General features: G+C 36.1%; 1 protein-coding gene across 1 annotated transcript in view; it reads left to right on the top strand.

Moving 5' to 3' along the window:
* The window catches only part of LOC150100631 (fibrillin-1-like), a 1,594,375-nt gene that overhangs the window by 365,596 nt on the left and 1,201,418 nt on the right, over nucleotides 1–27,361 (top strand). The window contains exon 15 of the mRNA XM_090401848.1: nucleotides 8,485–8,703. Coding sequence (XP_090257974.1) covers nucleotides 8,485–8,703 — 219 coding nt within the window. The remainder of the gene's footprint in view (nucleotides 1–8,484; nucleotides 8,704–27,361) is intronic.

Here is a 27,361-nt window from a genome sequence, read left to right as displayed (position 1 = left end):
AAGAGCCGTAGGAGTCTGGTTAGAAAGTGATAGTGGAATTAATATGTGTAGAAAGTGTAAAGAGAATGAGGACTTCAAGCGTGTTTCGTGTATCGAGACTGATATCGTTAACGGTAGTCAGAATGTAGAAAATGGCGGTGTACTAGAGAATTGCGTGGTAGTGCCAGATATGTGTGAGAGCATCGCTGAAAGTGTAAATGAAGGTAGAAACACCGAAGGAATGGATGATTTGATCGATAATGAAAATGGTGAGATAAATGCGAGTAGCGAAATTGCCCGTTTAAATGGCGCGATACACAGACCAAACGACAACTGGAGCGTATGCAAAAATGTGTGTTGAACGTACCGACAAATAACCGGCGGAAGTCTGTGACGGCAAATAATAGAATGTACGTAAACGTCAATAAAATGAAGGAGCGAGTGCTGTATGGGGATTCGCTATTAAGAGGCGTAATAATTGAGAGTTTAACGAAGTCGTACCAGCCGGGTGCGAACATAAAGGACGTCAGCGAATCTATTCGACTGCAAAAACAGAGGGTGAAAGAGATGATAATAGTGGCAGGAACGAATGATTTGAAAGAGGACAAAATGGAAATGATAGAGGATGTGAGGGAGTTGTTTGAGGTAGCAAAAGAGAAGAGTGAGAGAGTTAGGATGGTGAGTATCTTACCGCGGTATGACAGCGAAGTGTTTAGAAGGAGGGCCATAATTGCCAATGACTTTATGCGTGGGTTATGCATGGAGAGTGGTGTGGAATTTGTGGATGTGTGGAATGAGTTCGATGGGCGAAAGGACTTATATAAGATGGATGGGTTACATTTGAATGGAGTTGGTGTACGGAGACTTGAAAGAGTGTTGATGAATGATGTGGAAGTGGATGTACAGACTCAGGGAAACTAGATTTATTAAGAGGGGGGGGGAGTAGATATGCAGACTTTAGGGGGGCAGTTAAGTGTATGAATGAGTATATTATGCCCGGGCGAGTACGATGGACAACAAATCAGAATGGGATAATTAGTATAAGGAATCAAAGTAGGGATGGGACAAATGGGCTTCTGCGATTCATGTACACTAATGCCAGGAGTATTAGGAACAAGAAGGAAGAGTTTTTGGCCATGGTTGGCACTTCCAGGCCACAGGTTGTCGGTATTAGTGAAACATGGCTGACAGAAGATGATAAAGCTAGTGGGATTGAATGCGATGGGTATAGCGTGTTCAGGAGTGACAGGGTGAATAAAAAGGGGGGAGGAGTGTTATTGATGATAGCTGATGAGCTTCAGCCAAGGAGTATAGAAGTTGAACTGCAGGATGGGGAAAAAAGCACATTTGAGGCTGTTTGGTGTGAGATACAATCTAGCAGAACAAAATATACAATTGGGTGCTGCTATAGACCGGGTGATGAAGCGGATGGTGGGAATAGTATGCATAAGCAAATAGAAGAAATGAATGGAAGGAGGGTAATTATTATGGGTGATTTCAATTATGGTAACATTGACTGGAAAGAGGAGAGGGCACATGGGAGGAAGGAATTGGATTTTATGCAGTTATTAAGGGACAACTATCAACGGCAACATGTATTGGAAAATACCAGGGGGCAGAGAGTGCTGGATCTAGTAATTGCAACTGAGAATGTAGCTGTAACGAACATGACCATGTTGCCACCAATTGGTGAGAGTGACCATAAGGTCATGACTTGGGAGGTGGCTAAAGGAGTCGAATTTACAATTAAGACAGGGTATATGTGGAATTACCGGGCTGGTAAGTATGACAAGCTTAGGTGTGTGCTTGGCTCAATGCCATGGCATGTAAAACTGCAAGGGCTGGATGTTGATGGTGCATGGGAGGTGGTTAAGAACTGTTTGCAGGAGGCAATGGTTGACTGTATACCAAGAGTCCGAATAATAAATCAGGTAGGGGTTAAATGGATGAATAACACTATTAAGCTTGAGCTGCAAAAAAAGAAACAATTGTGGAGGGAATTTAAGGAGAAGGGTGACCATCAGGTGCATGAACAGTATAAAGCTCAGGCCAGGATGGTAACAAGGGTGGTAAGAAAAGCAAAAGCAGATTACGAAAGGAAATTGGCCATGCAGGCTAAAGAGAATCCCAAACAGTTTTTTCAATATGTTGCAAGTAAAAGGAAAAATGCTCATGGTAGAATGATCTTAAAAAATGCTGAGGGTAGGGAGGTAACTGAATCAGTCGATGTTGTGGAATTACTGAGCGAGCACTTTGCAAGAGTATATCATCCAGGTGGTGGCTTTGCGGAAATGGAGGAACCAACAGCTTATACTGGAATTGTGATGAATGAGGTAGAGGTAACTAGTCTATTACAGAACCTCAATGTCAATACATCTGTGGGATTGGATGGTATACCAGCTCGTGTCGTACGTGAAGCGGCCAAAGAATTGTCAGTGCCCTTGACCATTATGTTTAATTTGAGCCTCAGGACTAGGTCAGTCCCAAGGGGGTGGAAAGAGGGGAAAATAGTTCCACTGCACAAAGGTGGTTCCAAGGCTGCTGTTGAAAATTACCGGCCAATCAGCATAACAGGAATCATTATCAAGGTCTTAGAGAAAATAGTCAAGAGGAAAATACAAGATTGGATAGAAGAAAATGGGATACTGTATCAGGGACAGCATGGTTTTGTGAAGGGTAGGTCATGCCTCAGTAACTTGCTCACGTATTATAACACAGTGACGGCTGAACTGGATAAGGGTAATGGGTTTACAGTGATTCTGCTGGACCTTGCTAAGGCCTTTGACAGGATACCACATGGAATTCTAATCAGTAAATTGCAGCATATGGGAATGGACATAGGGTTGGTGAGATGGATAGGAGGGTGGTTGACGGAGAGATATCAGAGAGTGGTTTACTCAGGAGTAGAGTCCACAAGACGGCCTGTGACTAGTGGTGTACCACAAGGATCTGTTCTTGGACCACTGCTGTTTAATTTGTTCATAAATGATATAGGAAAGGATCTGAGAGGATCAGTTCATTTGTTTGCGGATGATGCGAAGTTGGGTAGGGCAATAGTGAATGCAGATGACGTCAGAATTTTGCAGGATGATTTGATAGATTGGAGGTCTGGGCAAGGGAGAATGGATGTCAATTTAATGTGCCAAAATGTAAGGTTATGCATTTTGGGGTGAAAAGATGGGAGGCAGTTTACTGCATTGGGAACCGTGCTCCAGGAAATTGATGAGGCACGAGATTTAGGAGTGTTGGTGGATAAGGAATTGAAATTTAGGGGACACATTGCAAAAGTGGCTAAATCAGCTCATCAAATCACTTGGTTGCTGAAGAATACGTTGACAAGCAGAGACAAGCAGGTTATTGTTCCTCTGTATCGAGCCTTGATAAGACCTCATCTCGACTACTGTGCTCAGATTTGGTCACCTAGGTTTCTTCTTGATGGGGAGGAGGTGGAGAGGATCCAGAGGCGAGTGACCAAGATGATAGCAGGTCTGTGGAATGAACCGTATGAGAACAGTTTGAGGATTTGTGGGTTGCAAAAATTGGTTGATAGGCGGAGGAGGGGAGATATGATTGAGACATTCAAATTACTGAAGGGTTTCTATAAAATTAATTCAGAAGATATTTTTGAGAACATGGCTGGTTGTGGGAGGACTAGGGGACATCCATGGAAACTGGGCAAAAGTGTGGTTAGTAAAGGTGTTAGAGCTGGGTTCTTTACTTTTAGAGTAGTGAATGAGTGGAATGCGCTCCCTGAGTCTGTGGTGGATGCTGTGACAGTGAATGAGTTTAAGGCGAGGTATGATAGATACTGTATGAATGTCGAATAGTTGTGATGAAAATGATTTGGGGCCTCCCTCGATGAGTCTAATGACTCCCTGGAGTTGCCCGTAATAATAATAATAATAATAATAATAATAATAATAATAATAATAATAAGTGAGTCTGCTTGGTGGCCTAGTGTGTAATGGTCATGTGAAATAGTGCTCCGTAGTAAACAACATTTTAATTAATTATCTTATTTAAAAAATGTATTATAGTAATTCCTGAAGTGTAGCCTGTAATATGCTCTACCTGGTGTAATGCTTAGCTCTATGAACGTAAACCTCTGCAGGCAGTGTGAAAAAATTGCCTATTCAACTTGCTGTCCATTAATGGTTATCATTGGACTAGTATTCAAGATGAGTACCTATAACAAAGAAGAGATTTACTCTATCACTAAACTCTATCTAGCGAAATGGTAGTCTGCTGCAAAGTTTGTGAAGATATACTTATTGACATTACATCCTTTATGAAGTGTGCAGATAAATGCAAAAGTAGTTATCATTTTTACTGTAGTAGTGTTAGCGAAAGCCACTTTAAAAAGCTCTCTAAATACAGAAAACAAAACTAAAAATGCACTTCATGCAAATTCAGTGAACAACAAAGACCTGCTCAGTGTTCAAACTCTTTGTTTCACAATGGATGCCATTCCAGTAATAACTAACGCATGCCAACATCTTCTGCCAGGGGTGATGACGCATACATTCCAGATATAAGTAACATGGACATGTATAAATTATAGATTTAAATAGATGACTTTCTGGCTATCATTGCTGGCCTGACACAAGAGGTTAAGCAACTCAAAATAAAAAATATTGAATTAGAACATGCAAGTATGGAGTTGTGTAGGGAGCTTAAAAAAATCATGAAACAATGGATGACCTGAATCAATAGGCAATAAGCTCAAACCTGGAATTTGTTGGTGCTCCCATGAGCCACATGAAAATATTAATGAAATAGCAAAGAAAATTGCACATAAAATCAAGATTAACTATAATGAAGATGATGTTGAGAATATGCATCATGTTCCTAATGGACAGAAAAACAGAGCAATGCCTATCATTATAAAATTTAAAAGAAAAGCAGTTGGAGATAAATGGCTGGATGGACAATTTTAAAGATAGTAAAATATATCTAAACGAGCACTTGACTGGAAACCTAAAACATCTATTGTTTATTGCCAAGAAATGGAAAGAAAAAGTACACTACAGATATCGCTTGGTCAAAGAGGGCAAATTCTTCATGAAAAGAGATGATACATCAAAATATGGCGGATCCAATGCGAAGAAGACCTTTGTAAGCTCAAAAAAAAAAAAAGTGCAGAGTGAAAACTGACTCACAAACAACAATGGCAAATGAGAATAACAACTGTAATGTCACTTTTCATAAATGTATAGTATGGCATGATTCAGTAGAGTTAAGAAACTTTTTATCCTCATACACTGTAAGTACTCTGAATATTTTGTATATAAATATAAGTATTCGAGATAAATTAGAACACATAGAATTATTTCTGGACAATATAAACAATTGGCTAGATATCCTGATATTAACAGTAATCTGGATTAAAGACGAAGAAGTCGATGTGTACCATTTAAGTAGATGTAAAAATTATTATTGATGTAGAAATGATAAGAAATCTGGATGTGTGTAATTATGTCTATTATTCAAAACTCCATATCTGTTAATAACATCACTAACATAAAAATGAAAACAGCTGAAAATGTCAACTTATATTTAGAAATCATAATATATGTATAATGGCTATATATAGGTCACATTGCTACACAGAGTCCAACTTTATACAAGAACTCGAATGTGTTCTAGATGCGATCAGAGGTGACATTGTACTCATAATTGGGGATATGAATATTGACTTGCTGAGGAATAGTGACTCCTCTCAAGATTATCTAGATTTACTTGCCATGCATGGACTCGAACAATATATTAAGGAACCCATGAGAGAATTCAGTGGTGGTATAACATGCCTAGATCATGTATTTGAGAGAAACTTTAAGTAGAAACAAAATTCAAGCAGCAATTCTGTGCCCACCTCTCATAGATCACTTTCCAATCAGTATTAAAGTGCATTTGCAAGTACAGCAAGAGATAGTGCAACTGAAAACATCCCATACATACAACAATTGAATACAGAGTATTGAAACATAACTTGAGCACTGTCTCTTGGGAAGAGATAACAATGGAAACAAATAGGGATACCTCATATCATAAATTTATTGAAATATTAAACAGTAAAATACAAGACTCAATCAAAGTTAACATAATAGATAAAATGAAGGAAACTAATCCCTGGATTACACAGTAAATCATAACATGGATGAGCTGTTGCTCTTACACATATGATTATTCAAATTTTGTACTATAATATGAAGCTTAGAATAAAAAAATAAAATAAAATAAAAAAGTGATGATAATGATGTATCATGTGCCATTAGGAAATGTACCTATTTAACAAGAATCTTGCATCTGGGTGAGTCCCCAAGTAGTTGAATGAGGATAAAATAATTTCACTTCACAAAGGCATGGAGTTTATAAGACAGGTTTCAAAATATAGAGCAATCTATGTCTGGAGTTGCAGTGAAGTAGATGAAGTTGATGAGAGCTACAATCCAGGTTTGGGTGGCTTATGACAGCAGTATCCTCAGTGATGCTCAGCATGGGTTTGTTTGATTATTGTGTATTTCAGCTTTGGCACCAGTTAAAAACTATTTAACAGGATTAATGCCTGATGTATTTTGAAAGTCACGAGCTTAAATGAGATAGATGTAAAATGGATGCTTTAATCAGTTAGTATGATAGTCAAAGTGCAGTATAAGCAGCAGTAGTCAGGCCATGAAAAATAGAGTCCATGGAGTCAAAGATATTGGACAAGAAAGATGGATGTACACTGGTTTATCTAGATTTTTTAAAGCCCTTTGATAGGTTGCCATATAAGTTGGTGACTAAATTGGAATTAGATTATACATATAGATATCAGCAAGTTGTGCATGGGGGGGGGGGTATCCTAGATGAGGATAGTCACTATTGGTGTGTGTCCAGTTGTTTGTTTATCACCACTGCTGTTTTTGTGACCACTGCCTTAACTTGTATATTAATGTTTTGAGGAGAGGTTTAAATGGTGATATGTAGCTGCTTTGCAAATGATATAAAATTTGGAGAACTACAAGGAGTAGAGCAGATGTTTTGGCCCTAAAGGGGCATATGAATAGACTGTGTTAGTAGGAAAGTGGTGTTGCCAGATTAATTCATAAACAGGTTGATTGCTTACTAATTTTCAAATTGCCAAGATTTTAAAGGTCATATAGGCGATGAGGGATCTGAGAGTGTTGGTGGACAGGGATCTGATCTTTAAGAGTCCCATTTCTAAAATTGTGAGAACATTGCAATGGATCATGGCAGTGATGAGGAATATCTTGACATTTGGAAGTAAAGGATTCCACTGTATAAGACTTTGATTAGGCCTCATGTAGATTACTGTGATCAGATGTGGTGTTCTGGATTTCAAAGTTCAATGGGATGAAGATCTAGCTTGGAGAAGGTCCAGAGAAAATTGTCAAAGGCAGAGTTAGATCTCTGGAATGTTGAATAACAAGACAAGCTGATGAATGTCATTTGCAGAGCTAGATCTCTGGAATGTTGAATAACAAGACAAGCTGATGAATGTCATTTGCAGAGCTTCATTGATAGGAAGAAGAGTGATAAGACTGAGACATAAATTGATAAGGTGTTGTTACCAGTTAAATTTAGAGATTTTTTTTGTTGAATGGAAGGTGACAAACTGAACAGATGTTTATTCATGGAAGCTGTATAAGGAAGTTGTGAAGCATGTGAGGAGCATGTTCTTTGTATAGAAAGTGGCTGGAGAGCAGAATGCATTGCCTTAAAGTATGGCAAGTGCTGAAATGTTGAATATGGTTTTTAGACATGGCTTGGTGTGTTCTATGTGTGATGGATATCTCCCAAGATTAGTATTTTGACTTCACCAAGGACTCTGTTAATTTAATAATAACAAAATGAAAAAAAATCTTAATTATTTCCTTGGTACCTCTTTAAAGAAAGTGTTATTCCTACTTAAAAATTAAGCTAGCAATAAACAGCATCAACCTGATTTGTATGATTATATGCTATATCAATGATAAAACATATTCGTTATTATCATTACATTTTCTGTTTGATTATGAACATATGTGTTGCAATATACTTTTTTGTCAAGATGTATAGTTTTAGTTTAATTAAGAAACTGTGATGCATGTGATTAGCTGTTTTTAACATAACTGATCTCCAGCCAACATATTGCCTGTCGATATCTCGCAGTGGAATCTAATATTCCTATATTTCTCTGAAATAGTTTTTCAGTGTTTGTTTGGTGTTTATTGATGAAATTACCATATTTCCACACTCAGTTAAGTCTGTTATGCCAATTAGTAAATATTTGTTATTTATATCAACTGAAGAATGGAGTTTTCCACTTTTTTTTTTCTTAATTCAAAAGAACAAAGTGTAAGTTTCAGTGTTTATTTTATATTTATATTTCTACCAAATACTTTTTAGATTAGACTTCATTAGAGTAACCATGATATGACATGAACTTTATATCAATGTTTTGAAAAATATTTGCACAAAAAGCTTTTAAAGTTCATTAAATTTTCTAAACTTTTGTTTCAGACACTCGCAGAGATCGTTGTTTCTCATCGTACAAGAATAGTGAATGCATTCAGCCATCTCCATCCCAGATCCTAGTTACTAAGTCTACATGTTGCTGTGCAATGCGAGGAGCAATGACTCCAGCTTGGGGAACACCATGTGTAGCTTGCCCTATTCCTGGATTTCAAGACTATAATGATCTATGTACACGTGGTCCTGGATCAGGACATGAAGGAGAAGGTGATTTTTTTTATGTTATTATGCTAAATGTATTATTATACTGCCTTTAGGAATTAAGTAAAGGAACCTCATCATTGCATGATGCTGTGATAGTCCTACAAAATTAAGTTGGCATTATTATTTATTAACTTTATATCGACAGTATTCTTCCATATTAATCACTTATTTGTCTCCAGTATTGTCAAATGTTACAATTCATTCTTATAAGGCATTACTAATTGCATCAATCCATCTATAATTTGTCTTCCTCTAGATATTTTTTTTTCCTGCCATCTTGTCATCAAGCAGCATCTGTTTTTCTAACCTTTCCTGCCATTATGTTTTGATGATGAGATCTTTAGCTTTAGCTCTGCTCATACTACCGATAATGTTAAACTTCCTTCTAATATAATAATTTTAATGATTGTGCAATTGATGCTATCTGTTCACTGACCTATTTTTTTTCTAGAATTCTCATATTTGGTCTCCAATATTTTGATCAACTGTCTTATGTCTGATCATCTCCTGGATTCATAAGTTAAAATGAGGTTGAAGACCATCTTGTATATTGCAAGTTTAATGTTGGTTAATTTCTCTTATTCCATATACATTTCTTGAAATGGCTCCCCACCATACCATTTTTGTTTATTTTATTATCTATTTCCATAATTAATTTAATTCATTACAAAATTTAATTAATTTTATAATGAAGATGACGATTAATTAATTGCCATCTTCATTAAAAACTGGACTTATAGCTGAAATATTTTGTTGACCTCTAAGATGTTCGCTGAGAATGTAGCTGATGTTTTCCATGATCCTGCTGTTTCCATAATTTTTATTTTTTTATTGTTGGTTTTCATACTAAATTTTCTAAAGCAGTTACTCAGTTTAATTAAAAAGTTCTGAAGAAATGTAGTCAATTTATTTAGGAATAGAACATCATCTGCATAAAATAAGCAGCTACATTTAATATTGCCAATTTGAAGTCAGGGTTTAATGGCACTTTCTTTCATGATGTGATCCTTAGGGATAAATAACATTAACAGTAGAGAGAGTGCACATGCTTGTCTTAATCTGATTTTACACCAAACTACTGTTCAGATAATTCTGTCATTCCAATATGCTGTCAAAACTCAACTCAGTTAAATATAGCTAAATATATTGTTTTGTATGAACTCATTTACACATAATTATAGTGTTCTGAACAGCTTCCATATAGTGGTTCAAACAGCTTGGCTCTTGCAAATTTTCAGATGCTTTTTCAAAAGTTAAATACAGATTCTTGTTTATATTCCCAATATTTGTTGACTGTTCATAATAAAGAAAAATTTGATCCTTTAGCCCCTGTTTGAAAGCATCTTTTTCACACAGTGTTGTTTTTCTTTTTGTTGATATTGTGACCCTAATCTTCATGTTCCTCTTTCCCAGTGCTCCGAAACCTGTCATCTTTTCCATCTTCTTCAGAATTTCACCACCAGCTGTATACTTTTACATCCCATTTTTTTATCAACTTCAAAACTTTACACTGTATAACATTGAACTGGTAGTGAGCTCTACTTACATGCCTGGTCATAGTCTGTCAGTTTTCCCTGTAAAACTCCAGCATCGGCTTGACTCATCGCTCTTTGCAGCTTTGTATCATTTGCAAACAGTTCATATCTCCAGTTAAACCGATTCCAATATCATTAATCTACAAGTTAAACAGTAGTGGCCCCAAAGATTGTTATTTCAACAATTTTTGGGCATATAATCAGTACAGCAAATTTTATATTTTTGTTTCTGATACTCCTGACATTCTTAAGGGAACATTTATAAGAGTTAATGGCAGTTTTGACATTTTTGTTTAATTTGTTTAATATGAGCCACATTTAAACTCGTAGGGAACTAGAAGTGGAAGAAGGATAACACTTTTTCACTTCTTATTGGGGATGATAAGACTGATGCTTCAAATTATAAGTCGATCTGTTGTATCCTGAAATGTGATTATGTCTTAGAGTTGTAGGTTAAGGCTAGTTACCAGAATTGGATTCATAACATGATGACCCTTGGTAAGAGTCAGAAAGAGTTTCTTTAGGGGAGTTGCTTGCTATGTGATTCATAACCACATAGCAGATTAGTATTTTAATTAGAGAAAATTATTATTATTATCAGACTGCCATGGAGTCAAAACACTTATCATGGGAGGTCTACGCTTACATGCAAAGAAATTATCTTGCTGTGCCTTGAACCCATTCACAGTTTCTGCACTTACCACACTTTCAGGGAATTCATTCTATTTACCAATCTCCATACAAAGAACCTGCTCCTCACTTTCTGATCACACCCTTCTTATACAGTGTCCAGATATGACCTCTTGTTCTACCCTTGTCTCTCCTTACTCTGTGAAAAATATCCTCCACATTAATCTGGTAACAACTCCTCACCAATTTGTATATTTCAATTATCATAATCAAATTCCTGACATGTACCCTCAAGGGGTGTACGGGATATTATGATAGTACTACATGAAGAATTACGTTATTACTAACTTCCTATCTACAATTTTTCTCCAAATCAATCTCTTACCTGTCAAAACTCCAACATTATCCAATCTTATATTTCTGTCTTCTAAGGCACTTTTTACTGTATCAATCCACCTACATCTTAGTCTTCTTCTGGGTGTTTTTCCTACCAACCTGGTAGAGAACACTTGTTATGTTAATCTTTCCTCTCCCATTCTCTTTAAGTGACCATACAACCCAAGATTAGCTCTGCTAACACATTCCTGGATGCTAACAATGTCAAATTCTTTCCCAATATCCTCATTTTTAATATTTATATTGCCTCATATCCCACATTCCGTAGACCCTGAAACCGACTTGGTGAACTTTCTCTGGATCCTCTCTAATATATTCTCATCCCCTTGAAAACTAGTCAACTAAATCTGTACACAGTAGTCTACATGCAATCAAGGCTTTATACATGGGGGCATAATCTCTTTGCTTCTATATGTAAAAGTCCTCCTTATCATTGCCATAATCACATTGTGATGTTCTTACAGTTTTAGCAGTGTGAATCATGAACCTCAAGTCTCTGTCTGCAATCACTCTAAGCTCTCTGATCTCTTCCACTTCCTTCAAACTTTCCCATTAATTATATACTTTATATCCAAACCCTGACTACCAAATTTAAAGACTTTACACTTTGTGACATTAAACTGCTAGCTCCACTTATTTGCCCACTCACATAGCCTATTTAGATTCTCCTGCAAGGCCACAACATCTGCTTTGCTTCTCACAGTTCTTCCCAACTTTGTAACATGGGCAAACTACTCATGATATTTGGACAGTTAAGCCTGTACCAATATCACTAACATACAAGTTAAGCAATAATGGCCTCAAGACAGATTCCAGCAGTACTCTACTAATGATCTTCCTCTTTTGGGATACTATTTCTTGTAGTCAACCTGCTGATAATTTAGTCTGACAACCAATTACTTATCCAAGTCACTAGTCTCTTATCCAATCCATCCATTTCAATTTAATTACCTGCTTATTCTGTGGCAATCTATCAAAGGCCTTTGAAAAATCCAAGAATACCACTATGTCCATCTCCCTTATCGAGTGAATTCATCACTCCTTGTAGTACATAAGCAGATTGCTAAAACATGACCCACAATAACAAACCCAGTTGAGCATCACAGAGAAGACTGCTATTATCAACCACATTCAGAAGCTTAGTCCTTACCAACCTCTCTAATACCTAAACTAAAACTTCAGACACACATATTGACCTATAATTTATAGCCTCAGTCTTATTTCCATCCTCCTTTGTGAAATGAAACAGTTTTTCCCATTTTCCACTCCATTTTCCACTCCATTTCCACTTTTCCTGTTGCAAGACTCATATTAAACAGGTGTGCCAAGGGTGCTATTAATTCCCTAGAGCATTTCCTCCATAAGAGAGGTGATATATTGTCTAGTCCTACTGCCTTATTAATATCATTTACTTAATTCCTCATACATCTCCTGATCACTCACCATCAATCTCTCTTCCACCATACCCTCTACATTCCAGCTTTTCATGATGTCACCTTCACAAGGATCAAATACCATGATAAACTGCTCATTGAATACTTCAACTATAACTAACATCATCCTTCTATAGTCATACTTTTTTCTGCTTGCCACATACCAGCATTTTGTTTTGTTTTGGCTTGATTGGCTAATTTCTGCTCTTAATGCACATTTGTCCTCACCGACTGAGTAACTTTTGTAGCCTGTTCTTTGCACTCTTCATGCAACTGATTATTACCAACATTCATCTTGTGTTGCCTCCAAATGCCTTCTTCCATATTGCATGCTTAATCCCTTTATACATCCATTTTCTACTACCTTGTTTAGTATTTTCTCCTTTGGAATACACTCAGAATTGCTGCTGTTAAGTAACTCTTGATCAGTGCCCTAGTGCCATCTGTCTCCTTTCTACTCAACTTCTCTTTCTATGCTTTAGCTCCTAGTTGTCTCCTAAGATTTTTGTACTTACTAACCCTGTAATTCCACATATATCACATATTCTGTAGTTCCTTATATATCCATATGCCTTGTAGGTACACATAATTCCACAAATTGGGTTAGATTCTGGCCTGGTTTGAGCTGGAATCCCAGAAGTGGAAATGTCATTTGTAGTATGCCATAGGGATTGTAAGACTGTTATTATTTTTATGTGATGATATTGGGAAAGATTTAATCTACTAACCAGCCATGACGTGCATATTCATCACTCAAAACATGGTTCTGAAGCGAATGATAGAGATGAAATAATATGGATAAGAAGTGGTAGCCCCAGTATCACTTCCATCGTAAAATGTGATAATTCTTCACAGGAGAACATTAAACTGATTTATTTTCATGTGTAGTTCCTTGAACAGTGTGTAGGTAGCATAATTGTAGGCCAGCATATAAAACTTCATATATGATATATTTTTATATATCCACTTTTTTTATCACATAATTATATTTTGTTGTTAATGTCAGAAGAAAATGAGAGAGAGAGTGAAAGAGACCTCCATGCTGTAATATGTAGTAACAAGAATCAAGCAGGAGGAAGAATAATTATTTAAAGGTGACATTTGTGATTATCTTGTGATAGAGTAAATATGGTAAAGGATTTAGTGTAATTATTTAATGAACTCTTCATTAACATATATCAAAATGATCTAAATGATGCTGTGAAACATACAGAACAAAAGCAAGTAATAGAGTATTTAAGATAAAAGAATATGTTAATAAGGCTGTGGAGCTGGATGACAAATCATCATATATTTTTTAAAGAATGAGCAAAAGAGTTTGCTGTGCCCTTTACCTGGTCATTTAAGTCTAGCAGTACAAAGGTGTGGTAATAAGGCAAAAAAGTACCACCCCATCGGCATGGCTATAAGACAGAACTTTTCAGTTGTCAAGGAGTTCAAAAGGTTGGTTAGGAATAGAATGCAGAATTGGGTTGATGGACATAGGACTCTTTATTATGGTCAGTATGGTGCAGGATAGATTTTGTTTTAGCAATCTACTTGCATTTTATCATAATGTATGAATATTGGATAATAGATTCATATATGATATTCTTGGAATTTGAAAAATGCATTTGATAGATTATCATATGAGAAGTGGTGTACGAACTGAAAAAAAATGAGAATGAATGATACATTAGTTGGATTGATTGGAGATTGACTTTCTGAATGATAGTATCAAGTTATTATTATAATTATTATTATTGCACAACCCCTTCAAGAAGTCCAAAGACTCATTGCGAGAGAGCACTCCATGTTATATATGATGGAGCAGTGTCTCAAAAAAGAAAGGTAACCAGTGATGAACAGTGTTCTATTCTGTTCTGTTCCTGGATTCCTTTCTCTTTAATATATTTATTAATGATATCTCATGTGGATTGTCTGTTGATCATCAGTTGTTTGTTGATGCAACTCCCTTCACGCTGTGGGAAGGTTTAAATCTTCCCACTTTGTCTATTTAAATCTTCCACCCACCATATATGCAGTGGATAGAAGATTAAATAAACTTTTATCTTGTACAAATGAATGGAATTGTAGTTTTAATATTAATAATTGCAAGGATTGCACTTTGGAGTGCAAAAATATAAAGCTGTGTAGTGAATTGGTAGAACAGTACTTCAAGAAATTAATACAATTCAAGATGTAGGGGTGATAGCTAAGAATCGACTGAAGTTTAGAGGCACATTGCAAGTTGCAAAGATGCAGTGAATTGCTACTTTGATAAGATATACATTAATAGGTAGGAATAAGATGGTTGTGTAAGAATATAAAGCAATGGTAAAACCGTACATGGACTATTGTGCTCTAATTTGACAAATGCATTGGACAAGGGAGATGCATACGTTGTGGTATATTTGGAATTTTGCAAAGGCCTTGGATAGATTGCCACATGACAAGTTAGTCATTAAACTGAACCAGATGGGAGTTGGATAATAGATTACTGCATTGGATTGGAGATTGGCTGCCTGATAGGTATCAGAAAGTAAGGTGCAGGAGAAGTAATATCCCAGAAAAGCAATGTCACTAGTGGTATGCACCAAGGGAGGGTCAGTTTTGGGGCCATTTCTGTTTAAGTTGTATGTTAATGATACTGGGAAAAGTTTGAAAGATAATATACAGTTATTTGAGATGATGCAAAGTTGGAAGGAATTATAAGAAATAGAGCAGATATTGTAACTTTATAAGAGAACTCAAATAGACTTTGTGATTAGGAAGGTGAGTATTACCAGTTCAGTGTTGCAATGTGAAAGGGTTTAAAATTCTAGAAGCAGTGATGCAGTGCAGAGTACAGTTGGTGGGGATATCTTAGAGAAAGTGGAAGAAATAAGGGATCTGTGGGCATTGGTGGATAAAGCCCTAAAGTTTCAGGAACACATTACTAAAATTGTGAAGAAAGCAAAGTGTATTATGACAATAATGTGGAGGGCACTTACATATAGAAGTAAGGATATTCCCATTCTAACATAGAATAAAAGCCAAAAGCCAACCTTAATAATAATGAAGGGGATACAAATCCTTTGATGTTTATCTGCCAGTAAGCGAAACTCTAAGAACTAGGACTAAGATCTATGAGTTTCATACCGAAAAACTGTCGGCAAATCCAAGTGTAAGTAACCACTTGGCAGTACAACAACACCAAGGCAACTCATATCAAAGGTGGAGCAAGCTCCCTCTGAAAAAGTATGAAAAGGTATGAAACTCATAGATCTTAGCCCTAGTTCTTAGAGTTTCGCTTACTGGCAGATAAACATCAAAGGATTTGTATCCCCTTCATTATTATTAAGGTTGCCAGAAAAATAGCCTTTTGGCTTTTATTCTATGTTATAATACACAGGCACACCTTTATGGCATTCGTATAGTGAAGGTATGTAAGTTCTTTTCACTTAAACCTTGTTATCTTCCAGGTCTACCTACTCACTGATGAGACCTCAAAAAAGGTTGAAACCGGTCTGGGTAGTGACCTCTCCTCATAATGTAATTATAGTATTACATCCCCTACGGGGCTGTGTTTTTACATTATGAGAAAATATCAAGGATAGTGAGGGAGCTTGCTCCACCTTTGATACGAGTTGCCTTGGTGTTGTACTACCAAGTGGTTACTTACACTTGGATTTGCTGATAGTTTTTTGGTATGAAACTCATAGATCTTAGTCCTAGTTCTTAGAGTTTCGCTTACTGGCAGATAAACATCAAAGGATTTGTATCCCCTTTGTTATGATATTCCCATTCTTTTCTTTAAGGCTTTGATTAGGCTGCACATGGATTACTTTGCACAGATTTTGTCACCAGTTTTTGAAACAGATGAAGATATAATAAAAGAATTCAGATACTATTGACTAAGATGGTTTCTGTCTCTGGAACATTGAAAATTTACAGGATATGATTGGAACAAAGCAGTTGATAAGAGGTTATTACCAGATTAATATTGATGAGGTTTTTGTAGAATGAGAAGAGAGAGAGACTGAGAGAGAGAACAAGTGGCCATCCTTGGAGGTTATATAAGGTGTGTATGTGTGTGGGGGGGAATGAGGAGTAGGTTTTTTTGCATGGTGGGCAGTAGGTGATTGTAATGCACTATCTGAGTGTATGGTAAGCATGGCTATGCATTTATGACACATTGGGCAATTGGACCTCCCATAATGTACCTTTTGATTCCATGAAAGTCTGATAATGATAATGGTGATAGTATTAAATATAATAATAATAATATTCTGTCACCAAATTCTTGTTGTGATGTGAAATCACTGAAGAGTCCCAGATACTAGTGATGACCATAGCAATATCAGGACACTGGAATGTTTGTTATCAATGTGATGGCACTATTAAACTGTGAATGAAATTATTTTGTATGTTTTTGTTCTTCATTCACGTTTAACATAATCTACCATATGCTAAGCAAGACTTGTTTATATATTATTTGTTAGTCCCTTGCTTAATATTTATTATTCATGTATTTTTCCTTGAAGTTCTAATAATAATTAATTAATTAATTAAAGATGTATAATAATAGTATTAGACTCTGTATTTAAATATTATTAAGTTTATTTTAATTATTGCTATGTTAATATTATAAGAATTTGTATTTGATAATTTAACTGCACATTAATTGAAATGTAAATATTCTTTATTTATTCCTATTTGTAGAAGTTTAGCATTATGCAATACCTCAATTTTATTATATTTTGTTTGGTTGTCATGGAGACGTATGTAAGTGAGCGAGCACGTTTTGGAACACCATGTGAGGAGAATATTTATTGAAAAGAGTTTTAGAAAGAAATCACGAGAATAATTTAGGCAGGAAGGATGGATATAAAAAGGGAGGAACGCTGAAAATATGAGGAGAGAAGAGATAGATTAGAGAGAGAAAGGAGAGGATTGGCATTAGGTTGGAATCGGAGCATTCGGGAATCACAGTGCGATTATAGTGAGTCGGCAAGTCACTCAAGCAGCTAATAAAGTCTACTAGTCGAGAAGTGGTTAGCTAATAAGTTGTAGAATAACAATTATAGCTACGGAAAACAGCTGAGAGACTATTAATTAGTCTAATTATTAATTAGACCTGAAATTATATCTCAATTCAGCGATACTTGAATTGAGATATAATTTCAGGGCCGACCTGTCAAGGACACACAGAATATTGAAATAAAGCATCGAGTAACTAGGGAATAGTAGAGGCTGTAAAATTGAAGTTTACCGTTAGCTGTGTTTAGAATTGTAGTGTCTAAAGAATTAATTGAATGCCGGAAGAGTGAACAACTGTGCATATAAAACCTCAAGTTAAGGAATTATTGTGTGTTGCCTTATTTCATGAGTGATCAGTAGTACTTTATGCAACAACGTTTGTTTATGTGTATTGTGACTGATGATTAATTCAGTTATTGATTAGAGGAATTATTTTAATGAGTGCGTTATTCTGTTTAAGTGTTTACAGTTATAAAAAGTGTTTACGTATAAGTAGGTGAAGAAAAAAGATTATCGGTAAGATTATTCCAACCGTTAATATTCCTATACAGAGAAGTGTGAGAGTTTCATCCTAGAATTTGCTTATACTAACAGTAACTATTGAGGAAGTTAGCTAAAGTGTAAATTTAAAAGTGTTTGTGAAGAGGTATTACTGCAATTTTTGTTGTATTTGGAACTTAAGGAACTGTGAGAAGACTGTATTATAGAGATAACAGATTTACCATTGTATGAGTTGAATGATTGAATTTACCTGAGAAGTTAAAATGTTTGTGATATCTTAATTACTGATTTGAATTTAAGTGTAAAATTTGTGATTCTAAATTAAATGTTTGTTTTTGTTTATCTAAAGTGGTATTTTGCCTGAATCTCTTTTACTGCACCATTCATAAAATATTCGAACCAAAGTAGGTAAATTAAGTAAGTCAAATATACTCGGCCAGTATATATTTTAAGGAGAAATAGTTGAAGGTTGATTTTTCTTCAATTCTTGAACTAATTCAGATATAGAGTGGCGCAGTCTTTAAATATAAATTTTCTCTATATTTGAATTAGAAACCAACTAGCAACTTATTATTTTGTTTAAGAACATCATAGTCACTAACATGTCGGATCCAAAGTATAGATTGAGAAGAAATAGGATCCAACAGCACTATGGTTGGCCTAGTGGTTAGCGTATCTGCTCTCCAGCCAAAAGACTGCAGGTTTGAATCCTGCTGTGGGCATGGATGTTGTGATTGTCTGTGAAAATACTAATGGTGGTAGTCGGCGGTAGATGGCGTTGGTGTTAGATGATGAAGGTTGGTGGAGTAGTGAGACAAAGAGTTGTAGAGTAGATGCCCTCCCTCGATGAGTCTTTGGACTCCCTGGAGGTGTGATGTAATAATAATAATACTAATAGAGGTTATGGTAATAATAATAATAATAATAAATAAGGTTTTTATTACTAATGTATGGCTTTTATTAAAATATAATTCATGCAGAATAAAAAATAACTTCATGAAAAGAAAGAACCAATGGAAATAGTTGAAATCATTTACTGCATTAGAATTGCATCATCCTCAAAAAGAAATATACTTTTTGGTCTGCTTTGCCTAATTATGGACAATTGTACATCTTGGACTTCTAACAGTACTTTTTTTCCTACCAACCTGGCAAAGAACACTTGTTTTGCTAATCTTTTCCCTCCCATTCTGTTTAAGTGACCATACCACCTGAGATTAACTCTGCTAACACATTCTGGATGCAAAGAATGTCAAGTTCTTTCTTGATATCCTCATTTTTAATGATACTGCCACCGATGCCATCTGTTCACCCCCCCCCCCCCCAATCTTTCTCAGAACTCTCATATCTGTGGTCTCTAGTCATTGATCAAGTATTTTTATTTCTAACCTAGCCATAAATAAGTCCATGAGTTAAAATCGGTTTGAACACTGCCTTGTATACTGCTAATTTAGTATTTTGACTAAGAAATAGTGAATGGTAAGATTGCTGAATTGTGTGAGGCAAAGGGGTTCAATTTGTAAATCTGTGGAGTGAATTTGAAGGGAAGCTCAAATGGTATAAACCTGATGGATTACATTTGAATGGGTTTGGTGTTGGGCATTTAGAAAAGCTGTTGTTTTCTGAGAAGGCATAGAGTCAATGTGGAAGTTAATGTAGCAAATGATCAGAATCAGAGTCTACCTGTGGAACAGGATAGCACAAATCAACAGATTGAACAGCAGGAGGAAGGTGGATATGAGGTTGAAGATGTGGTTGCAGTAGCACAAGGTGATAGAATGCATAAAGATGAAGGTGAGACAGGTAAGAATGGAAATCAGGATTAGGGAAACGGGAGTGGTCAAACAGAAGAGAGAGGTATAGTATAGCAGCTAGAATAGAGAATGTTGGCACTGGTAGGATGGTCTCAAACACACAGTGATTGTTATATTTATATACAAATGCAAGGAGTATTCAAAACAAGAGAGCTGAGTTTGTGGCATTGATTGAGATGGTATGCCCAAAAGTAATTGGAATAAGTGAAACTTGGTTGACTGAGGAGGATGTGATGTCAGGAATAGAATTAGAAGGATACATATTTTCTGGAAAGATAGAGATGTGAAAAGAGGAGGGGGGGTGCTGTTAATGATATTGCAGAGAAATTGTCCACAAAGTGTGGAAGTTGATGGTGCATGCACAGATTTTGAATCTGTGTGGTGCAAAGTTGAAATAAACAGGTTAGTATATCTGATAGGATGTTGTTATAGGCCAGGGAATACAGAGAATATTGATTGTGAAATGTTTAGGCAAATTAGTTGGACATGTAAATAGAAGATGATCCTGATGGGAGACTTTAATTACAGGAATATAGACTGGAAGGAGGATATAGTGTATGGGAACAAGGAGAGCGAGTTTGTGGAATTTCTGAGAGATAAGTATCTTAAGCAGCACCTGATTGAAGCAACTAGACGCTTTAATGTTCTGGATTTGGTGATAACTTCACAAGATGTAGTTGTTAATGAGGTATTGACACTGCAACGAGTTGGTGAGAGTGATCATGAGGTACTTGTTTGGGAAGTGATGAAACAAGAAAAGGTCACTGCCAAAAATGGATACATGTGAAAGTATAAAGCAGGTGATTATAGGAAGCTCTGTAGTCAGTTAGCATTGGGTTGATGAGCATTGGGTAGATGAGCTGAGTGGAAAAGATGTTGAAAATGCATGGAAATTCATAAGGCAGTATCTGACAAAAGCAATGTATGACTGCATACCGAGGGATAAGCAGGTAAATACAGTGGGAGTGAAATGGATGAACAGAGAAATCAAGTAAGCTGTGCTGGAAAAGAAAATGTTGTGGAGGGGTTACAAGACAGTTGGTGGTGATCAGATCCATGAAGATTATAAAGTGCAGGCTTGGAAGGTGATGAGCATGGCAAGGAAAGAAAAGGTACAGCATGATTGGCTGGTTGAGCCAAGTTTAATTCCAGGAAATTCTTTCATTCATATGGCAAGCAAGAGAAAGAATAATTATGTCAGATTGACACTAGTGGTTACTCATGGCAGCATAGTGACTGTTGTGAAGGATATTGTGAAATTACAGAATAAGCATTCCATATCATTGCATTCCATACTGGGGTAAATGGTGCCATGTAATATATGGAAGGGAGACAAGTATTAGGAGAATTGGAAGAGAAAGAATCAGAGATGTGTCAGGTGTTGATTGGGTTAAATAAGGCTGTGGGAATGGATGACATATTGCCACATATTCTTAAGGAATGTGAACAACATTTTATGCCCTTGTCTTGCAGTGGGTAAGGTTTCTAACGAGTGAAACTCCTTAGGTACTTAAGAAGGCAAAATAGTACCACCTCACAAACATGATTCTAGGACAGAAGTTTCCAATTATAGACCAGTATGTATGAGGGTGGTCTGAAAAGTTCTCTGACTCGAACATAGATAGCAACACTATCGGCAATTTTTTTTCTAGTTGGTACATCTGTCATAAGCATCCATTTGAAATTGCAAGTCATTCTATCAAGTAGTTTGTTTTATACAGTTGTCTGAAGCAAAAGTGTGTCTGTATCCCTTGAAATGGATAAAATCGAATATTGTGCAGTAAAAGAAGGTTTAACGGCAAAAGAAATTCATTCAAAGTTCATAAAAGTTTATGCGCACTCTTCTCCTTCATTTTCGACAATTAAGAAATGGGCTGCCGATTTTATATGTGGTCATACCAGCCTTGAAGATGATCCACATCCAAAAACTGTAACAACACCAGAAATCATTCATCAAGTGCACGATATGGTTTCGGATGACCAGTGAGTCAAAGTGCGTGAAATTGCTGAGACTATAGGCATTTCAAAAGTACGTGAAGGATATATTTTGCATGAAGAATTGAAAATGAAAAGGCTTTGCGCAAGATGTGTGCTGTGCTTGCTCACAGCAGATCAAAAACACACTTGCATGAAAATCTCTGAACAGTGCTTGGGGCATTTTAACAAGAATAAAACTGATTTTGTGCATTGATTTATTACTATGGATGAGACTCTTGGATTCACCATTACACACCATAATCCAAAAATCAGTTAAAACAGTGGACAGAAGCCGATTGTTTAGCGCTAAAGAAGACAAAGTTGGTTCCATCAGCAGGAAAGGTCATGGCATCAGTGTTTTGGGATGCTAAAGGCATTTTGTTTATTAATTATCTTGAAAAGGGTAAAATAATAATCGGGAATATTATTCTGATCTTTTAACCAGACTAGATAAAAAAATTCATGAGAAAAGACCCGGTTTGCAGAAGAAAAAAATCATCTTTTATCAGGACAATGCACCTGCCCACAAAGGTGTTTTGGCAATGGGAAAATTAAGGGATCTGCACTATGAATTGTTGGAACATCCACCCTATTCTCCAGGTTTTCTCCTTCTGACTTCTATCCCTTTCCAAAACTAAAACCCTTCTTTGCTGGCCAGTGTTTTTCTTCGAATCAGTGTTTGCAGCTGTAGATGGGTTTGCAGATCTTATTGAGAACCACTACAGGGTTGGGATAATGGCACTGGAGCATCGCTGGAATAAGTGTATTTTAGTCTTAAGGGAGATTATGTTAAAAAATAAAAATAATTTTGAAATTATAAATTTGTTTTTTCATTGTTAGACTGAGAACCTTTCGGACCACCCTTGTATAACTCTAGTTGTAGTCAAGGTGTTGAAGGAATTGGTTAGGAATAGAATACAAGTTTAGGTTGATAGACGTAGTATTCTTTATGATAGTCAGCATGGATTGGTAGGTCTTGTTTAGCAGTTTAATTGCATTTTATGACAAGGTGATGAGTGTGTTAGATAATGGAAAATCATACAAAATGATATTCTTGGACTTTGCAAAAGTGTTTGATAGATTGCCATATGATAAGATGGTGTACAAGCTGCAGATGATGGAAATAGATAATAGATAGTTATATGGATTGGAGATTGGCTCTCTGAACAATAACAGCAAGTTATGCATGATGAAGCAGTGTCTCAAAAATGGAGGGTAACTAGTGCCTCCAGTGTTCTGTTTTTGGATCACCTTCTGTTTAACTTGTTTGTAAACGATATGTCATGTGGACTGACTGAGGACCTTCAATTGTTTGTTGATGATGTTGGGGAGAATTATAAGTAGCACAGTTGATATTGATTCCTTTCAGGAAGATTTGAATAGACTTTTGAGCACAGTCACAGTTTTAAGTGCAAGGTGTTGCATTTTGAAATGCAGAATTATAAGGCTGTGTACTATATTGAGTGTTGTATTGCAGGAAGTGGATGAGATTTGAGATTTGGGAGTGATGGTTGACAGCTGAGACTGAAGTTTTAGAAGACATGTTGCAAGTGCTGCGAAGACTGCACATCAATCATAGTGTCACTATGATACGAAGTATTCTAACATGTAGGGGAGGAAGTGGTTGTGCCACTGTATAAATCACTGGTTAGACCACACTTTTACTATTGTACTGAGATTTGGTCGCCTGGTTTTGAATGTGATGTGGAAACATTGGAGAGGGTCCAGAGAAGAGTGACTAAGACAGTATCAGATTCTGGAATGCTGGCTATGGAGAAAGGTTAAAGAAATGTAGTTTGCAGAGTTTGGTAGATAGGAGGAAAAGAGGTGATATGATAGAAATGTTTAAGTTATTGAGGGGATTTTATAGGATTAATCCAAAGGGGATTATAAAAAGAGTAGAAGACAAGAGGGGAAGAGTCAGGGGCCATCCCCTCTAAGTTGTGTAAGGGTGTGGTGAGGAGGGATGTGAGGAATAGATTTTTTGCATGGAGAATTGTCAGTTAATGGAATGCATTATCAGAATGTGTTGTTAATGCAAAGAATGTTAAGGATTAAAAGATTCTATATGATAAATATGTTGTCAGTTGAATGAACCTCCCATGATGAGTCTCCTGAGTCCATGGAGGGTGTAATAATAATATTAATAATGATGATGATATTATTATTTTCAGTCATTATTATCATCATCCAGGTATCCCACAGTGACCATTATTCACACAGCACTTATCACCTTTCCTTAAATTCATGCCCTAAAAAATAGATGCACACACACAACTTTAAGTAACATTAAGATGGCAGCACGGGACGAATTAGAGTTTGAAAAAGCTTTACATCTGCTGCGTGATGTTGCCAAAGTAAGCGGCAATCTGAGAAATGATTTAAAAAAGTACATATTAACTGCAGTGAGCGAGTTAACAAATATATTTAATAAAATGAAAAATGCAACTAAAGTATCGATAGTTTTTTCTGCATCTATTTTACAAAATTTCATTTTGTAATTTATTTGTTTTCATTATATCCATCCTTTCCATCTATGTTCACTGGGCATCTACAGATGCCGTATAGTCACTCCAGTGCTCAGTGATATGCCACACCAAGCCTCACCATGTAGTCCTGTTGTTTGCTTTTCTGGAGGCTGCAACTCTCTGAAGATCAGTCACTCCACACGCACGCACGCACGCACCCCCCCCCACACACACACAGCCACCTCTAGGAACAAGCAGAAAAACTGTAAGTACACTATCTTAAACTTTGTATCGTAGAAAGCATTGCAGTTCAATAGGAAAGCTATAACATACACAACATTAAGATGGCCGCATGGGACGAATTAGAGTTCGAAAAAGCTTTAGATCTACTGCATAATGTTGCCAAAGTAAGCGGCAATCTAAGAAATTATTTAAAAAAGTACATATTAACTGCAGTGAGCTAACAAAGATATTTAATAAAATGAAAAATGCACTAAAGTATCGATAGAACAACAGACTACTACAAACAACCAGGGACAGGCTAACTTAGCTCAGCCTACTCAGCTATACTCGCAAGTCGTTAAAAAGAATGCTAAAAACAAAGATGAATCCGGAAACAATCCTTGCTATAAATTATTAGTCAAACTGATAGCTCAATTAAACAGCGAAGAAACCAAAAATCTTGTAAAAGAAAAAATAGACCCAAGAAAAGTCAAAATCGGAATCACAAAAATGAAAAGTATTAATAACGGAGGTGTGTTAATTGAATCCAAAGAAAAGATCGATATAGACTTGCTACATAACGAAATATCTAAGGAATGCAAAGACACATTAATTGCAAATCCCAGTAAGAATCATCTTCCAAGGCTGATAATATATGATATTCCCAGTGAAATTGATACGAACAATGCAGTAGACTCAATCCGCATGCAGAACAAAAAACTCTTCATTGGCGACACAAAGATGACACAGAAATTTATCATGACAAATAAAAACAAACAAACAAAAGAAACATGATTATAGAAGTCGATCCAACAGTGAGGACCAAACTGCTGAAAACCAGTGTTAAAATGCTATGGAGAATTTGCCATTGCACAGACTATGTAAGCATGCTGAAATGCTTTAACTGCAATAAATTTCACCATCATACACGAAACACCTGTCTATTCTGCTCTAAAGGACATAAGTAAGGCTAGTGCCCATGAAATAAGTCCGAGATGAATTGCATAAATTACCAAAATCACAACAAGCATGCCAAAACCAAAAACGACTGCAAACACCTGGCATTATGCAAAGACTGCCTGACATACAACTACTACAAACAGCTCAAAATTCAAAACATAGGTTATGGAAAGCAATAATAAAGCTTGTAAAAATAGCACTACTTCCGTGGCATGTCTTCAAATAAATCTACAATGCTCTATCAAGGCTGTCAATAACTTAACAGAACTCATAAATAGAAAAAATATAGGACTGGCATTAATACAAGAACCATACAACATCAACAACAAAATATGCGGCTTTCCAAGTAATTTTAAAATATTTTCCGAAGGATCTAAAAGAAAGAGAGCTGCAATACTCATGGTCAATCCTGAAGTTGAGGCAATATTAATTTCTTAGCACAGCAATGAGGACTCAGTACTTATTGAAATTACGTACAGAGGAATTAAAATTTTTGCTGCAAGTATGTATCTAAACTATCACACTGACATAAAATATGACCCGGGTTTCTGAATGGAAATGCTAAGAAGAGGAAAGCTATTCTGATCATCGCATATTAAGTTTTAATATCAGTAACAAAAATATAAACGGAATAAACAACACAAACCATCACATTAACATCAAGTGCTTCACCACCAATCTAGAGATATTTGCTAAAGTATTGAAAACTGAATTTTCATGCCTAATCTCAGAACATCACTTTAATGGGATCAGTAAACAACAGCTCAGCTTAAGACAAGAACCTAGCCATCTGGGCATCAGAACAAGCCAATATAGACTTCCTTGCTTATGTGCTTTCATCAGGTCTGAAAAAACCAGCAACCAAACACTCAGAACAACCAAGAAGCTAAACATTGAAAGAAGAAAATCAGTACCTTGGTGGAACGGCGAATTAACAGTCCTAAGAAAACGTGTTAACGCACCCAGACAACTATATCAAAGAACATACAATAACCAAGATTTAAGAGAGAGAAGAAGACAGAACTACTATAAAGCCAAATACAGCTATCAGTCCAAAATTACAAACATGAAAACAGAATCATGGAAAAATTTCTGTTCTGTTTCAACGTATCGAATCCTTGGAATTGCATATATAAATTAGCAGCCAGCAAGAATAAGTCAACACCTATATTATCAACCATCAAAAAAACAGACGGTACCTACACTAAAAACTTAGCAGAAACTGCAGCTATTATGATCGACAAGTTTATTCCTGATGACGATGAATCAACAGACGAAGAAATCCACAAAACCTACAGACAATGAATGAAAACAGACATAGATACTCGTAACGACGACTTATTTACAACTAAAGAATTCGAGTCAGTATTAAGATCAATGAATCCAAGTAAAACTGCTGGAGAGGACGGAATAACCAGCGATATACTATTAAGAGTATTTGTCGAATTCCTCGAATTTATAACAACAGTTTACAACAAATGCCTAAAAGAGGACAATTTCCTTTAAAATGGAAACATTCTAAAATTATACTCATAATAAAACCAAGAAAAGAAATATCCCACGAAATTAGCAAATATAGGCCAATTGGTCTCATAAACATTGCTGGTAAGGTACTAGAAAAACTTCTGATAAACTAAATAATGCACTATGTCTACTCAAGAAACCTATTAAGCAGCAATCAATACACATTTAGACCTCAATCCAGCACAGTAGACGCAATTATG

This window comes from Typopeltis vanoorti, chromosome 12 (assembly GCF_054136105.1).
Source record: "Typopeltis vanoorti isolate ZY-2024b chromosome 12, IOZ_Tvanoo_1.0, whole genome shotgun sequence".
In the NCBI taxonomy this organism is placed as follows: domain Eukaryota; kingdom Metazoa; phylum Arthropoda; class Arachnida; order Uropygi; family Thelyphonidae; genus Typopeltis; species Typopeltis vanoorti.
Note: the sequence above shows the minus strand (reverse complement) of the source record. Positions and strands in the feature narration are given on the sequence as shown.